This window comes from Cygnus atratus, chromosome 9, assembly GCF_013377495.2.
Source record: "Cygnus atratus isolate AKBS03 ecotype Queensland, Australia chromosome 9, CAtr_DNAZoo_HiC_assembly, whole genome shotgun sequence".
NCBI classification, from domain to species: Eukaryota; Metazoa; Chordata; class Aves; order Anseriformes; family Anatidae; genus Cygnus; species Cygnus atratus.
Genome location: NC_066370.1, coordinates 12,106,977 through 12,124,254, shown reverse-complemented (window position 1 = coordinate 12,124,254; position 17,278 = coordinate 12,106,977). Strand labels below are relative to the sequence as shown.

Below are 17,278 nucleotides of genomic sequence, written 5' to 3'. Positions count from 1 at the left end.
CATCTGCAAATGCAGAACCCAATATATTTAATTCAAAACGCTTCAGGTTTTACTGGGATGATAAGCCTGACGTATATTTGTATGGGTTTCCAATATATGCTAAAGTTTCTGGCAAACTGAAGATCTGGTGGTTCCTGCATCTGTGTTCATAGCCCTAATCGGGCTTCCAAGGTCAACATAGCACAGGACATGGCTCCAAACAGCCGCTGTACAAACTCCTGATGTTCTTCTGTGGCTGTGGAGGTAATTCATTCTGGAACCACCATGATAGTTTCTCACTGAATTTAAAAATCATTTTAAAACTAATCTAACCAAAGTTTTAGACAAACCTGGACAGCCAACACTGAACACATACCAAAAAGGAAGCTGTCCCATGGTGACTGCACGCCAATGATAGGATCTGCTGATGCTCCCAAAAATTCAAGAGGAGTATTTTTCTTTCTGGAAGAAAACTGCTCACTCTCCCAGTCTAAAGATTGTCTTACCTTCTACATCTAACCCAACACACTCAAGTTCCTGAAAATACTTTCTCAACAACAAAAGGCAAATGGTTTTAGCCTGAGAGAAAAGCCTCCTACATGAACAGAAATGAATTTGCTGCAGAATTTACTCCACACAACTCTTATTTACTCATTTGTTCTGAAACCTGCAGTTCTATTTATAGGTAGAAGATCTCCCTTTGAGAGAGGGAGTTAGGAGAATCTTATCAAGTAGAGATAGAGCGCTGACAGCATTAAACTAGGATGCTATGTAGTGTCTTTGCTAACTATGGTGCATTGTGCAAATTAACTAAAGCAAGAAGCCTTGGGCCCCTTACCAAGGTCAGTCTCTTAATAAGTGTGAGCCTATCTTAAGAAACTGGCAGAAACTGGTCCTGCAGATGGACAAGAGCCAAGGAGCAACTCAGTCTGCGCAAAGACAAGAGGTCAACTAGCGGTGACGAGAAAGCCATCAACCTTCATCCCCACGACCCCCGACGACCACCACCAGGAGACACAGCGCAAGTGCAGGTGGGAGGAGTTTATGGAAATGACTCCTTGGAACTAATTTTAATATGAAGTGGGGACGGGCTATGAATATGTATAGGCGTATCGTGAAACTTCATGCATATGTAACTCTTCACTGCATATAACCAAGGCAAGTTGCTGTATCAGGTGCGCACGACTTTGGTGGGACTACCACCCATGCTGTCCAACGCTGAATAAACATACCTACTTTACAATCTTACTGATTGTGGAGTCCGTTTTCCGCAAGTCACCTTTATCCCTCCTGTTCTACCTTTACTACTTTTATGGTACTTCAAAGACACATCAAAGAATGGGATAGCTGGCAGCCACAAACTATGCTATTAAAATCACAGCCCTTCTATGTGATTTCTAGTTAGAATTGCTGTTGTGTTCCAGAAGAGGGCATAGATGCGAGGGAGGAACTCTAGCAGGTTGACAGACCAAGTGAAATTTTATCTATGACAAACATTATTTCTGTATCATTCAGTCTTACGAGTTTGGCAGAAACCAACCTATTAATGATGTGGGTTTTATTTTATCTTCTTTCTACTTGCTGCAATGATAGGAGCCACATTCCCTTGTATCTTAGCAGGATGAGTCTGGGAAAAGTTCTAAAAGGAAGCTCCATCATCCAGAAGAAATATTACACCTGGCTAGGAGGCTTTACATTATTTTTAAAATGTAACAATTTCAAACGTTTTGGGTTAGAAATGGAAATTCCAATTGTGAAATCAATTAGTTAGTGACACTGTGCATGCTCCTTCAGCTCAGGTTCCTCAGTGCGTGGGCAGCACAGACCCAAAGAGCGTTTTGAGCTGTCATGCGAGCATCGCTGCGATGAAGTGCGTGGCCGTGTTGTGTACAAGCTGTCACTGACGAGCTGGCCCCTTCTAGTCTCCAACACCTCGAACAAAGCGGCCGGTTCTTCGCCGCAGTTCCACGGCAAGACATCAGCAACTGACCCTCTTATAACCCTTACAAAGAAGACGAGGAGGAAATAAAGCCGAAACGTCGCAGCTCGAGAGGGCAGGCAGCGTGCCAGGGGAGAAAAGAACCGCGGGGCGACCCCAACACGGACACGCACGGCACACACGCCGCCACAAGCCCGGCGCGGCCCGCAAGGCCTCGGCTCCGCCGTGCGACGGCTGCGGGGCCGAGCCGGGGCCTGCCCGTGCCGGGGCGGCGCAGCGCGGCCGGCTGACGTCAGGCCGGGGCCGGCCGGGAGCAGCGGCGGCGGCAGCAGGTGAGGCGGCGGGGGCCGCTCCGGGCGGCTGCCGCGGGGGGCGCGGGGCAGGCGGGGGCCGGGAGGGGCAGCCCCGGGACCCGCAGCCCCCGGCCTGCCTCGGCGGAGGGCGGGCGGCGAGCCCGGGCCGGGCCGGGCGGGCGGCTTGGAGCGCTGCCCCGCGGGGACCGGGGCCGAGCCGGGCGGCGCTCCCCGGCTCCGGGGATTTGGGTGCGCTGAGGCGTGAACTGGTTTTGGGCCGAGATACGCGGCTCTCGGCAGGGCTGGGGCTAAACCAGGAAAACGGCCTGCGGGGAGCTCGTTGCAGAGCCAGAAAGTTCCAGAAATGGAAAACTCGCTTCGTTTTAAAGCGGGGAGCAACACGGCGGCATCTGACGGCTCTGCCGGGCGTGAGGCTTTCTGTAGTCCCTCGACTGATGGTTTGGGAGGGCGGTAACAGCGAGGTAGGGAGCGACTGTGGGCGCTGCCGGGTGCCTGGGACTCGACTCTGCTGTGAGGGCTGTGTGGCTGAACACCTTCCGTCTGCGTGGATCCAGGCCTCCTGCTAGCTCGATGGCATTAATCAAAATTGCTCCGACAGCTACAAGTCGCAGGAAGCACTTGGTTTGTTCTGAAGTTCACTTTTCCCATCAGCTGCCTGGGTTTGAGAATAAGAAGTCAGCTGAAACAAGCTGTTGGATATTCCACGTGATGTTCTGTGCAGGAAAGGAAAGCTGTTGTTCTAAGGAGCAGGAAAGAATAAATAGCCCCACACGTTCTCCGTGTTTACTCTTGTGTTCAGCTTAGGGCGTTACTGCTTTTAGATTTCAGTCACCAAGGAACTTCTGCTGAGGTTTGTGACAAACTGATTCATCAGTATTTCAGTACCATTTTCTGCGTTGAGCTAGCTTAACAAGCAAATACTGCGCAGTTGCAGCTGATCTTGCCAGGTGGTCTTCTCGCTCTGGAAATACTCTTTTAAACATAATGTGGGTCGAATGTGAATGCTGTGTTGGACTTCAAGTGAGTGCTTGTGCTTAAAAAAGGACCAGAGAAGAATATGTAATTGTTTTTACACCTCCTACGTTAGTGCTGACAGATTGTTCTGTGTGATTCATTGCTCGCTCTCCAGAGCAGAAGTTTTAAGCGCTTAAGCTCTGTGTTGGGAGAACGTCGTTCTTGCCTCTGAGATGGCATGCAAGTGCTGTACAGCTGCTGAAGCCTCTTGCTGTCGTATCCCTAGCTGGCTGTGAGACATTCTGTACTGTGAGACTTGGATTGCAAGGCATCCTGTAATCACAGGCAAAACTTGATTTGTCAAGAGAGAGGGTTTTTTTCTTCATTTCTTCCCCTTCATGTGTCTAAGTTAAATCTAATTATGCTGTTGTGCAACAGACTAGGTTTAAAGGCAGCTACAAACACTCAATGGCCTACTCTTGTGCTTGCAGCAGAACATAAGGTCATGCAAGTTCTTCATTGGCTCTTACACTATTAAAACACCATAGAATCATAGGATATCCCTATTTGGAAGGGACCCACAAGGATCACCGAGCCCAACTCCTGGCTCCACACAGGTCTACCCAAAAACTCAGGCTATATGACTAAGAGCACAGTCCAAATGCTTCTTAAACTCTGACAGGCTCAGTGCCATGACTGCGTCCCTGGGGAGCCTCTTCCAGTGCGCGACCACCCTCTCAGTGAAGAACCTCTTCCTGATGTCCAGCCTGAACCTCCCCTGCCTCAGCTTGACACCATTCCCTCGGGTCCTATCGCTGGTCACTAAGGAGAATAGATCGGCACCTGCCCCTCCACTCCCACTCATGAGGAAGCTATAGACCACGATGAGGTCTCCCCTCCCTCTGTAGCCCAGTGACAACAGGATGCTTGTACCTCAAAGCAGGACCTGGTTGGTGACCAGGATTAAAATAGGATAGGAGTTTCATGCTCCCTTTCCTTGGACTGTCAGTTAAATGTTTGTTTTCCCAGCAAGCAGATACAAAAGCCTTCTAAAGTTTGTCTTGGAGTTTAAACTTTAGCTGCATGTGGTTCTCACTTGTCACACCCAAGCCTGTGCTGGATGTGGCGTTCTTTCAGTATGAAGTCCTGCTAGCTATAATCTTTAGTTGTATGCTATAATATTTGCCCAGTAAGGGCAATTGTGAAACAGACGCAGTACAAGTAATACGCAATAGATTGTGTATATACATCTATCAGAAAATAAGCAGATGCTTACTAACTTTATATTTATGAAAAGATAACAAAACTCTCTTCCCTTCCTCCTTTCTCCCCCACTTTCAGCCATTCCTCCTCTGGTAGGGTTTGCTCTGGCTATCAAACCTACTATGCCACCTTTCTCCCCTCTTCTTATAATGCTACAAGTAAAATGTTACCTGGGAGGTTTCTGTCTCTCTCTCATAGTGGCTTTACAAGCCCCACAAGTAATTTCCCAAAAAAAACCCAGCCTTCTCAGGGGAGGGTTAAAAACGCTTCTGTTTTTGCTTTTCTAGTTCAACTGCATCCATATGGTTGTGTTTTCATTAGTCCATCTTAGAACAACAGCCAGAATGTCATTATGCTATAAATCAAAACTCTTCCTCCAGTATCCCCTATGTTTGATCTCTTTTCTTTGGCTTGCTCATACACCAGACTACAGGGGCTGAATGTCATGTGTGAAAACTTGGATTTAATGCATGGTCCTTCTCAAAGCCATTTCAAGCTTCATTTCAAAGTTGAGGAGAAATGAGAATCTCACGTTATGGGCTTAACTTGTACTTAAATTCATCTTGGAGGGAACTAGTGACAATTTGGAAGACATACAAGTCATAAAAACAGCTTTCTCCTTCCTGTTTAAACAGTTTCAGCTTTTGTTTTGGTGAGATTTCGAGAGTCAGTGAATGAAAAAAAAAAAGGAAGAGGAAGTTCAGAAAAAGGGAGGGAGAAAAGGATGGAGGAAGTGAGTTTGCTTGGTCACTTGACACTGCAGAGTAAAGGGAACGCAGGTCAAGGGAACAACTTTGAAAGCAAGGGGTGGTGGTGAGTCAGGCAGCAGTCACCAGTGTGACTCTTCTCCAAGTTGCAACAGCTGTAATCGTAAACTTGTGCATTTCCCAGTTAAACTTAAGAGTGGCCTCTGATAGTCCCACTGGATTGCTACAATCGCACGTTTGTTCCACTTGGTAAGTCCTAGAATACTAGTTAGGCCTTAGTAAATGTCTTCAGCAGAGATCTACTCTCTGCAATACTAGTGGAGTACACCAAGATATTCTAACTTGACATGCCTCTTTCTTAGGTATTGTTGTGAAATACTGACTGATCACCCCCATCTTCCTCTTCTGTCCACCGGATAAAGTAACAATGGCATTTGTGAAGAGCGGCTGGCTGTTCCGGCAAAGTAAGTCATGGGCCTCTTACCTCCTCTTCTCCCCCCTCTGGCTAATCTCTTAAAAAAAGTCACTAGGTCTGTGGGTGGTTCTTTTTTGTTTGTTTTGTTGTGTTTTTTTTGTTTGTTTTGTTTTGTTGTTTTTTGTTTGTTTTTGTGTGTTTGTTTTTTTTAACTATAGGACACTCCACTAAGTGGCCTGCCATAACAGCATTTCCATGTGCCCTTTTGGGTAGTAGTTTTTTATTAGTAGGAAACAGTATATACCACATCAGAGGTATCTGATTGGCCTTCAGCTTCAGATGCTGCTCTGTAATTAATGTTAAATAAGTGGATACTTGGAAACTTTACCTGACACCTTACATTAATGTTTTCAATTAGTCATGCCCTCTGCTTGTTCTTGCAGCAAATTAGAACTAAAGCACCAAGTTATAGCCCTTAAAATAAACTGTTGTGACAGAGTAGTAGATAAAATGTGAAACCCAATTTTGTAATGTTCTAAAACAGGGATACAGGGATGTTGTAGGACAGGATTTTGCCTGGAGCCTAAGAATGCCTTTGTCCACTGGGGCAACTGGGAAGGATATCTTTATTTTTATTAACTCTAGGACACAAATACTCTCTAATATGTGCCCTCAAAAACGACCATCTTATTTTAAAGGTACTATTTTACGGCGTTGGAAGAAGAACTGGTTTGACCTATGGTCTGATGGCCGTTTAATATTCTATGATGATCAGAATCGCCGTGATATAGAAGATAAAATCCACATGCGAATCCATTGCATCAACCTCAGAGTAGGGAATGAATGTCGAGGTAAGAGTGAAACCTTCAGGATTTTAGAGATTCTTTTCAACCTCAGTGCCTGAGGTTATAATACTACTTGATCAGAAGTAAACATGCCCATGAAGTGCGCAGCCTTGCTGTTAAAGAAAAAAACGACAAGAATTCCCCAGCTATGAAATTCCCTTGTAGATGTCCATGGCATGGTATCGCCATTAGGGTTTGCTACTTTCTTCTATAACTCTGTGAAACAGGATATTTGCAGTAGACTTTTGTGTCTAGTCATAGAGTGTTACTGGTGAAATTATGGTGCTGGCTGGAGGGAGAGGCAGGACTCAAAATGGGAAACCTCAGCAGATTTTTTTTTTCAAGCATTACTAAGTTCACTTCTAGCATTTGTTAGTACTCCACTTGATGCTGCATCAGTGAAGGACACAAGTGTTGGAGAGTATTTACTGCTGGGTACAGATTGGTTCTGCTATAAGACGCTTGCATTTATTAAGAGTGACCTTCAGAGCTAATTACCTTCAGAACATATTCTGAAGAGTGAGAGCAGGTTACTTCTTTCTGTAAGTTGTTCTGATGTCATGGAAAGCAGCTATAACAGGCCATAATTTATTTTGTCCAGAGTTTTGCATAAACTATCTCCTGTAAATGAGATCATGAAATTCTGGTTATAGATACTTCCTTACTCATTTTTTTTTTTTAATCAGATTTCCAGCCTCCAGAGGGGAAGCAGAGAGACTGTTTACTGCAGATTGTTTGTCGTGATGGAAAGACAGTCAACCTCTGTGCAGAAAGTGCAGATGACTGCCTGTAAGTCTGCCAAAGAGTATTGGTGTTGCTGCCTCTTCTTCCTTTATCTTTTCTTCTCTCTCCCCTTTGTTATTATCCTTCCTTCAGACTTTCAGAGACATGTTTCAAGAAAAATTTGAAGCAGACTTTCAGTTATAAAAAAAACATAGCTGTCCTGTAAGTTGCCTAACTCATGTCGGTGTAGTTCTTGCAAACTAACTGCAAGTCACTGAAAACACTGAAGGATGAAGAGGAGTAAATGCATCTTATTAATATGGTTAATGCAAAACATGCTGAACAGATTTTTTTTTTTTCCCCTCTCCCCTTCTTAAAGTAGTACATGACCCTGCATAGTCCAAGGACGTCCCAGTCACTGAAAAGAATACTCCAGTATTGTGAACTCTCAGCTGAGCTTAGCTATGTGTAGTCGGATAACATCTATCACCAGCGTTTGCCAAGTATGCACGGTGCATCATGCATGCTCCCAGCCATATAGCATGGGAGAATCTGTGTGAAGTCTATGTACCTTCTGTTCAAACTGTCACAGTGTCTAGGCCCACACCCTCTAGTCAGCACAGAAGCAGTTCTTCAGGCAGGAGATACAACTTTCCTGTTGTATCTCTTCCTATTACCTTATTCTGAGTATGGCTGCATTATCACCTGCCCGTTGTGCCTGCAGTGAAGATCTTCAAATACGTTCCTTCGCACGATCCTTTTCTTGTTCCTTCTCACTCCATCTCAGCTTTGCAAAGGAAATAATTATTTTTCAGTCCTGGTGTAACACTTTGGTGCATTCACTTTAGTGTATCACTAGGCTTTCACCCATGGATTATCTTTAACTCTGCTCTTGCAGTACCTCTAGTTGCCAACCTTGTGTTTTTTTTTATAGTCTTAAAAGGAAAAAGTGTCATTATTTTTTATCAGCGTTCCGCTAAACAATGTTTTTTCACAGGGCATGGAAAATTGCTCTTCAGGATGCCAGAACACACACAGTAAGTGTACTATGTAGACTTTATAATGGTAGAGAAGAAGCTTGTCAGTGATATCTGTGGTCCGTCAGCTGGCCTTTGATGTTCCATTCGTCTCTGCTAGAGCAGAACAGGGTCATAAGCATGATGTAAGGTTTGTGGGTGGGGAGAAGCATGATCTTCTGGATTACCAGCACATGTCAACCTTGTAGCCAAAGCCAGGCAAATATGTTCTGGGTGAAAGTGAATGATTTCAGAGAGTGATTTCTCTGGGTGGATGTGAATGTTTGGGAAACTGGTCTCTAAAGAAAGTGGGCACTGAGGCTGTGTGCAAACCAGCAAAAATGCATTTTCCACTCCTACTATCTGTTGCCTACCAAGTACTAAAAGAAGCTTACTGCTAGTATGAGACACTTTTGACCTAAACAAGAAGCTGGTCTTTTAATGTAAGATCCACTACATTGTGCGATGCCTCTTGGCAGAGAGCAAGAGGTGCTTGGAAGGGAGTGCAGATATACCAAGAAGGATTATACAACTTTTTCAGCCTCAAAGTCTGCCAGTGCATCTCCTTTGTCAGCCATGGCAGACCCCTGCTACTGAAAGTAGGGCACAAGAAATATCTAAAATTAGCACTTTCCAAAGCTATTACAGCTCTCCAACTGAACTTGAGCTAGCCAGGTAACTGGGTTTGAGTCCATCTGCAGGTGTCTGATACAGCTTTCAGAAGTACTGAACATCTAGCAATGCTAGTGGAATAGCTGGGTGATCTTGCTAGCTTTGAGAACTATGTCACTTAAAGACATTTGCAGACATAGGTCATATCCTGTATGGAGTTTCTTGTAGCAGAACAGAATACATTTACTGCTGAGACACAGGCTTTCAGGACTTGATCTCAGGTGGTAGAAATACCTGCCTCTTACTACAATGCTTTCAACAGTGTTTCAAGCAGTCCTTAGGATCTCCACCAAGAGTTTGACCTGGGATATGGTCATAGTCTGCCGTCAAAAGACTTTCTGCAGTCCAGTTAAAAGAGCTGATAGGAACATTCTCTGTTGAGCTACTAAAGCATTCACATGTAAATTCAAAAAAGGGAGCCGTTTCTTTCTTGGGATAAGCCACTAAGATCAGCATTGTAGACTTCTGATATTAGGGATAAGAATACAAGGCTACTGTAACAAATCTTAATCATCTTTAGAGAGCTTCTTGAAGATTCAGGTAGGCTGTCACTTTTGCCTCATAACTGCCTTCAAAAAGGGCCAAAATTACAGGTGGCATTTGAAAGGAAAATCCCTAAAAAACCCAACACCCAAATCCCTATATTTAAACCCCTCTTACTGAATCTATTTTCAGTCTCCTCATGGCCATAAAGTGACAGGTGGCTAAGAAGTTCTGCTAAAAGGTGCAGGTGCTACTGGCACCTATCACATTTGTTTCCTTTATTTGCACTTGCAGCGCTTGGTGTTATTACTCTAGCGTGCCAGGAAGCAGTTAGCTTAGTTATGAAGATTTTTTTTTATCTGCAAACTGAGGATGAATACTAGAACAACTTCTAAAACTGAGATAATGAAAAGAGGGAATGAGTCTATGTGCTTCCATGCATGCATACGGTTAAGAAATATGGTAAAAAATTGTACAGCACCTTCTTGCGGTTGATCAGGATTTGTGATCTCTTAGGTCTGCTGTCCAAGTAGTTTCTCATTGCAGGGCTTTATAAGGCACTCAGCTTTTTTAACACGCAGCACATCTAAATGTTATTCCTGGGGTCGTTAAGCTTTAATCCTCTTGCTACTCTAGTTGTCTGGCTGTAGGGAAAGGTGTTAACTGCTATCTTTCTGTGGTATTTAGGGCTACGTGGGATCTGACGTGATGTATGATGAGATGGCCATTTCCTCAGCCCCTCCTCCCTATACAGCTTATGCTACACCATCACCTGAGGTAAGAGTTGCAGTCAGGAAGCACTAAAATAATGGGGCAGCAGAAACAGCCATCCTTTAGGCACCCAAACTGTACTCCCAAAGTGCTGTGTTTCACAGTCAGATCCTCCTTTAAGGTTTGTACAAATGGATGGTGGGAATGAGGCACTAGCAAAATACTGTCACTCCTCTTTGAGATGGATTTCCAATGAAAGGGATCAGACAGATGTGGCTGGGAGATACATAAAGGTATGGATGCTCAGTGAACTTAGAAAATAAAGCTACCTAGAGACAGGGAAGTTATTTGGTTAACCTTGAAAAATCTTGGCCATGCAGCCTCTAGTATAAGGAGGCGTGCCCACACTTCCACATTGTGTAAGCACTGGAAGAATATAAAATCAGGGGTTTTAAAAATAGGATTTAATGACTGGAACTGTCATTTGTACCACATGAAGACTTTGTTGTATACAGCATGTCACAGCAATAAATCAACTCTAGCTCCTGGATGCACAGTTGTTCTGCATTGGAGAAGGAACAGAATGGGGGCTGTACCAATACACCTGGGTGTTCCGACAAAGGTGCAGTTTTGGAGAATATTTCTTGTTGCGCTGCTCTGCTCCAGCCACTGTTAAGAAATAGATGTGGTACTGGGAGCTATATTAATTATGGGCTAGCACTGGGCTTTCAGAGAGCAAAATTGCTTTCAAAATATAAGCCTACAGAGTACTTGTCATGAATCCGGTGTTTACTTGCTGTGTGCCAGGGGAAAGCTGTTTGGAGATTTTTTGGGACCAACTGTTGCCTACCTGACACTTCTGAGCTCTCCAGAGAGCTGTTATTGGCATGTAGGCAGAGAGGAGGAAGCTAGGGGTGAGAAGTGAGTGCTGCTTAGTAGCATTTTTTTTTTTCCAAGCAGCTGTTCTGAATCCTTTCCAGGGAGTAGTCTAGATCAGCACATACTGGGTATTTTAGTGAACCCTGAACTGCATTAGGAATGAGGGAGAATTGAACAAAGTACACAAGTGGATATACGGCAAAGAATACTTCTATAATAAACATTTTGGACATTTTTGATTTCACCAGGTTTATGGCTACAGTCAGTACAATGGTGCATATCCTGCTACGGGTCCTCAAGTCTTCTATGCCTCCAATGGACAAGCCTATGCTGTTCCCTACCAGTACCCGTACCAAGGTAATCAGTATCAACCATATCCTCCACATTCACCAAGACTCTTCATCCCCTTAACATTAGAGAAGACCAAGTAATTGACACCTGAGGCTGAGTTCAGATGTAATATTTTCAATTTCCTTTACCAGCTGCCACTCCTGCACAACAGAGAGATAGAAAGAAACCTAACTTGTAACTGGTACCAGAGTCCCCTCACCCTTCCACAGCAAATTGAGCGCAACAGAATTTAAGTGATTTAACCTTCTAAATGTGACCCCAGTGTATTTAAATTACTTTATAAACTCTTTTCAAAGCACATACAACTCTAACTACAATAGTCAGCACATTTTCTAAGAAAAGATAGGAGAGTTAGAGGAAAATTGGCTCAGTACTCTGTACTGGGCGTAGATGGAAGTTGTGATTCATCTGATGCTCTTAACTGTAGCTTAATTTTTACCAATGCTGATATCCAGCTATGACCCTAGAATTAAATGAAAGTGTTCCAAAGGTAAATCCACTCCCAAAGCACGGTACTAACTTCTTCCTTTTCTGCATGCTGGAATTGCTGTAAGAGAGTACATTCAGCCTTGTGAAGTCTTCTATTGCTCTGTTCAGGTTTGTGTAGCTTTCAGTCTCCATAAAAGAGAAAGAGACTAAAATTTTAGGGTGTGCTTTTAGCTAAGTAACCTTAATTTAGGATTAACATTACATAGAGAACCTCAGTCCTACAGAATCAGGGGCTTAGGGTAACATGGGTAACATAAATCAGAAGATGTAATTTACTAAATGAGTGTTTATGATTGGCTCCTCAAACAAGAATCTATTTTTTTCCACTTGTGTTGTTTGTTTTGTTTTTTTTTACCATTTGACATTTGTTAGGTTATTTCATTTGCCTTTTCCACTTCTTTTTTTTGTGACAAGGGAGGTGTCCCAGCAAAGAGCTCTTAAAGCTTCCTCCTCGAAGTTATTGAAGTGCTAAGATACAGGTCATGTACAAACACAGAGGAAAGTGAGTTCTGTTGGTTCTCAGCAACTAAACAGCACCAGCTTGTTGAAAGTCTAAAGAACCATTTTTAAAAACTCCCAGCGTGCCTTGGAAATCAAGCCACAGAAATCTGTCTGATAAAAATACAGCATGAAACAGTAACTCTCCTAAACAGAGTTTGAAAGGTTGGTGTGTTAAGATACTAGTTATGGTTTGGGGATAGCAACCAAGCCTCGGTGTTTCCCTTCACTAGAGTTACTGCAACTAAATCTTACAGGGTCAAGTTCAGTCCTATCAACTAGCTTAACCCCTGTATCTTCAGCTTCTTTGCTTGGTTTGTTCTCTGAACTGACATAATCCTTCTCATGAGGTTCCCAGTGCTATCAGCTCCGGTTTCTGAGTGCCCAGCCATGCGTTGAGTCAGTGAGGGGCTTTGCCATTTGAGTTAGTTGGATTACTTCAGTATCTGTTTTGAAAACCATTACAGTATCTTTGAAAATACTGAATCTTCCTGAAATGTCTGAAAAAGAAAGCAATACTGTTATGTTTGCTTTGCAGATAGGAGCTAAGTCATAAAACTTATGGGAGGCAGAACTTAAACAACTTTGTTGCAGAGCAGGGGTCAATGGGTATTTTCTTAAGTCTTAGGTTAACCCCTTACTACTGGGCCAATCTTCATGAAAGATGTGGCAGCTGTCACCATACAAGGGATCACTGTAGTAGAAGACTGTAGAAGGCTGAATTGAAGTATTAAGGAGCAATTATAGAGTAAATAATTGATTTTTATTTTTTTTTTGGCAAACAACTGGCTTAAAAGCTAAAGATTTTTTTTGAAACTTTACTATTTGCCTTAACTTCAAGGTTGAATCAATTTTTAGATCTGTTTCCAGCATAAAAACCCCACCATCTGTTTGATGGAATGATACAAGTAATTCATAGGTTTTGCTAAAATAAATGCAGAACAATGTTTAACTTTACTTTTGTTATGAACTTTTCTGTAAGATTTTAACTTCTCATGAGGCTAGGAGTGTTGCTAGGCTTCTGTAACTTTTTTTAATTATGGAAGCCGAATCCAAAGCAGAGATGATGTCAGCTACAAAGGTAGAATACATCATAGTGTTCAACAGAAGGAACATGGTAAAGGAATGGTAACATTTTGAAATCCCAACGCATGGCATTATGATCTACATTTCTTTTGCCTTCTTCCTAACAATCTCTTACTACCTAGGACCTTACGGCCAACCCCCTGCAAACCATGTCATTATTCGAGAGCGGTACCGTGACAGCGATGGAGACCTTGCACTCAGCATGCTTGCTGGAGCAGCGACTGGAATGGCTCTGGGATCATTATTTTGGGTCTTCTAGACTACCCATTCCTAATCTTTGTAGTTCCAAAAACCTTTGTGTGCAATAATATATTGGCAATGTTGTTTACTGTTCAACTTTTAAATGCAATAGTTATTTTTCAGTAGCAGCATCTTAATAACTGATTCTTAACTGTCCAAAGGAGAGTTTAAAGGCACTATTTAGTTAAGCTCTGTTCTGATGTAGTAGGGTCTGTAGTGATAAGGATCAATATGAGCACCAACGTAACACACTAGCAGTCAGTAGCTTAATGAACAGACTGTTAACAAACACTGTAGAAGGTTATTCTTGGGGGGTCTAAAATCCAGGCCAAACAGCAGGTTTATAGGAGCCCTGAATTAGCATATATATACACTACTGGTTTCTGAACATTCCCCACACAAACATACAGCTCAGCTCAAAGTCCTTGGCATCAGACAATCTGCCATGCTTAAGGGCTTTCTGCTTTTAAACTTGCCTGCATATGGTAGTGTGTTTTCTTAAATGGAGTCCTATACTTGTCTTTGACACCATCTAGGCAAAGTTGTCTGAAAACATATAAAGCAAACCGCTAAGAAGCAGTGGCAGTCCTCAGTTCTTTTATTCTCCCAGAAATGTGAATGACCAGTGGCAAGGAAGACCAGTATTTGGTGTTCCAGCTTGCTCTTCATCCTGAATCACTCCCCTCTGTTCAGATGGAAGCAATGGATCTTTAGTTTCGCAAGTTGTCCTCCTTGTCTGTAGAAGTCAGTCTCATCAGATGCTGTAACCACCACACTACTGAGGAAGAAGCCATTGCCTGATCTCTTTGATATCTCATGATGACATTGCTGTCTCTACAGGAGGAGAGCTAACTTGAACAACCCTTGCCTTGTCAGCCCTGCCATTTTTCCCTCTGCATGCAGTAATAGTCAAGAGAGAAGGGACACAAACAGCACAAGTGCATATCAGCTGCCTTGCCACAACGGGGATAGCATCTGCTTCTCCTCAGCCTCCAAGGTTTCCTGAACCAGGTTCATTATTTGCAACTAGGTTTGAGCACAGCTGAGACTGGGTTTGTTCTATGCACAGTACCCCTCACCTACAACAGGTTTCTTCTTTGCTTCCATGATTTAAGGAAAGCACTCCAAGGAACCTATCTGGCTGTTTATGGTTTTGTGGCTGGTTCCTTACACAGTATGCTCCTGTGCTATGAACTAAAACCCAGAGTGCAACCATTGTGTGTTGTAGTGTTTCATTATCCTGCTGTAATCCATGCTGAGCTGCGCTTGGCAGAGGAAGGAAAGCTGAGAAGAAATGCACCTTTCTTAATGAAGTAAAAAGAGGCAGGGTGCCCAAGTTGAATTCTGTATAGTAAGAGGACTTATTTTTATACTTTCGCTTTCAGCTTCCTGTAATCATAGTGTTGTAATGTTAAGGCTTTCTTCTTTTTATGCTTTCATTCAGAAGTAAATTTATTTCCTCAGGGTTCAGAGGGTTTCAGGTACATCAGAAAAGATGAAAGTAGATGAGAACTTGCATCTGTGTAAATATAGGTCAAGCTCTGACATTTTTCATTTCATGCTAACACTGTTTTGGCTGTATCCTATGTATTAAAGCAACAGAGGTCTTAGATAAGTTTGGATAACAGGCAAGGGAAATACTAAGTTTTCCTGACTCTTAGGACCAACACCAATTAACTGAAATCATCAGAAGAAAAACGTACGTTGTCTTGGCTGCATTATTAAGAGTGGACCTAATCCAGGGATCGTAAACTTTCAAGAAGCTTTGGCTTGGAGCCATATATCAATGTCCATGCATGTCCTTTCAAAGATTAATAAAAGCTGCATATGTTCTGCCAATGATGTGTAGTAAAAGGGCTTTACTTTATGGAGGTTCAAAAGAGGACTAAAGCAAAAGTTTCCTACTGATAACCCAAACCAAAAGGATTTAAAGTACACTACCAAAGTTCTCATGGAGGCCTGGTACCACTGAGCTCAGAAGGATGGAGACTGTCTGAAACCTACGCAAACAAACATTTCTAACCTTTTTAAGCCTTGAGATAACTGAATATAGGTCTACACTGCTGTTTAGTTTGTGCTTCATATATAACTGATTATGCAGAACACCATCTCTTTTTCCTCCTTGTGTGATACTTAGCTTAGGGGGGGGGTAAAACAATTGAACATCATTCTAATTTCCTTTGAATTTCATAATGATTTTGAAAGAATAGCACAAAGTGAATCAGCTAGTAAGTTCAGATGTTTTTTCCTTTTTATTTTTTAATACCAAGAGCTGTTGATCATAGCAGGGAAACACATGCCTTGTGTTTTCAGGAAGCAGCTGCATCTGGGTCCCAAGTGTACTTCACCAAGTGAAGTACATAAGAAAGAGTCTGTTGATCACAGAATATTCTTGGGTTTAAAATCAAAGCAAGGAATGATCTATTTTAAAAGTTCATACTGAAGCATTAAGGATACAACCTTACCAAATAGTGCATTTCAGGGGGAAGAGTTTTGCAAATTGAAGGTGAAAATTCCAATTCAGTCTTAGTAACAATAGGATGCTTTATACAAAATTGTGAGCTCCTTTTCTATCCTAGTAACACGGGCATTTAGAAGTCAGAAAGCAGATGTATGAAACTGTGCTATGATATAAGAAATACTTCATATATCTGCAGTCTGTGTAGATGCAGGCGTGAGCTGAAGGAGCAGGGCCAGAATGCATTTCAGGTCTTGGAGGTACTGCCATGTCAACTTCTGCAGATAGTTGATACTATAGTAATGGAAAGAGACTGTTCTTGGTGCCGCTTACACTGATAGTGGGTTTTGCAAGATCATTTTCAAAACTGGTGAAAATTATAGTCCTAAACTTGTTTCTAAATGATACTCTTCATGATGCAGTGATTTCAGTTACAGCTGCGTAGCACCCAGGCACGTACTTTCCTTGCTGGGCTCCTTGCTGGGTCCCCATACTTGAACTTCTTAAAACTGTGGGAACTCCACAGCCACTGCAGTGCCATTGTTTTTTGCAGTGTATGCTATCAATGAAGGATGAAAAAATCTGTTCCACAACAGTTATGGCCTATCCAGAATTAAGTGTTAGGGCTTACAGAGATCTTGAGTCTATACAGGTAGATGTAACTAGTTTTTTTCCAGACTCAAAAATCCTGGACCAAACCAGACTCCTTGAGAATGGGGTGCAAATGCTTAGCCCTTTGGTAAGCTCAAACATGTTCAAAAAAAGTGAACCAGGCATCCCTCCCAAAGTCTTACTTACATCTGAAAACATAGCTATTAGCTTCTATTAGTTACAGTTGGGGGGTCTAAGGAGGTAGCTTCTTTTAGAGGGAGGGTAAGGGCTTATGAACTAGTGAGGAGGGGGATGGGCAGTCTTTACGCACAGAACAACTGCACTGACTCTTGGCATTTTTCTAGTGCTGAAGAACACTGAGCTGTGTCTAGACAGAGCTACCCTAAATGTCACACAACATGGACTTCACTTTGTTCTTCAGTGAAGATTCAGTAGGTGATGGAACCAGCTAAGCAAATTGAGCAAAGGCAAAAATTCACAACTCTTCCTCAAATGTGTTTGTCTTTTCCTCCTCATGATATGGCTTTGATAGATATATCATGAAGAGTAGCATTTAGCAACTTTTTTCCCCTTCTCCTAGATCCTTCATGTTCTTGTGCTATCATAAATGCTGCTTTTCATATACACACATTCTCAATAATTAA

The 17,278-nt window shown here is 42.7% G+C and overlaps 1 protein-coding gene across 3 annotated transcripts; it reads left to right on the top strand.

Annotated features, from left to right (window-relative positions):
• Positions 1-2,125: 2,125 nt before the first annotated feature.
• Positions 2,126-15,403, top strand: PLEKHB2 (pleckstrin homology domain containing B2). 3 transcript variants are annotated; one of them, XM_035545093.2, is made up of 9 exons: positions 2,473-2,853; positions 5,341-5,405; positions 5,519-5,620; positions 6,270-6,422; positions 7,103-7,205; positions 8,137-8,176; positions 9,998-10,087; positions 11,149-11,257; positions 13,447-15,403. In XM_035545093.2, exons 3-9 carry the CDS (start codon positions 5,584-5,586, stop codon positions 13,581-13,583), a joined length of 669 nt encoding a protein of 222 aa, XP_035400986.1. In that variant the 5' UTR covers positions 2,473-2,853; positions 5,341-5,405; positions 5,519-5,583; the 3' UTR covers positions 13,584-15,403. The 3 variants fall into 3 exon arrangements, with proteins under 3 accessions (XP_035400985.1, XP_050568579.1, XP_035400986.1); XM_035545092.2 differs by lacking the exons at positions 2,473-2,853; positions 5,341-5,405 and adding an exon at positions 2,126-2,250; XM_050712622.1 differs by having other exon boundaries at positions 2,416-5,405.
• Positions 15,404-17,278: the final 1,875 nt, after the last annotated feature.

Bases quoted from the DNA above. Each gene is read 5' to 3' on its own strand.
- PLEKHB2 (XM_035545092.2), top strand. From the start codon at position 5,584: ATGGCATTTGTGAAGAGCGGCTGGCTGTTCCGGCAAA. The intron at 6,423-7,102 runs GTAAGAGTGAAA...TTTTTTAATCAG, and splicing joins AGTAGGGAATGAATGTCGAG to ATTTCCAGCCTCCAGAGGGG. The intron at 8,177-9,997 runs GTAAGTGTACTA...TGTGGTATTTAG, and splicing joins AGGATGCCAGAACACACACA to GGCTACGTGGGATCTGACGT.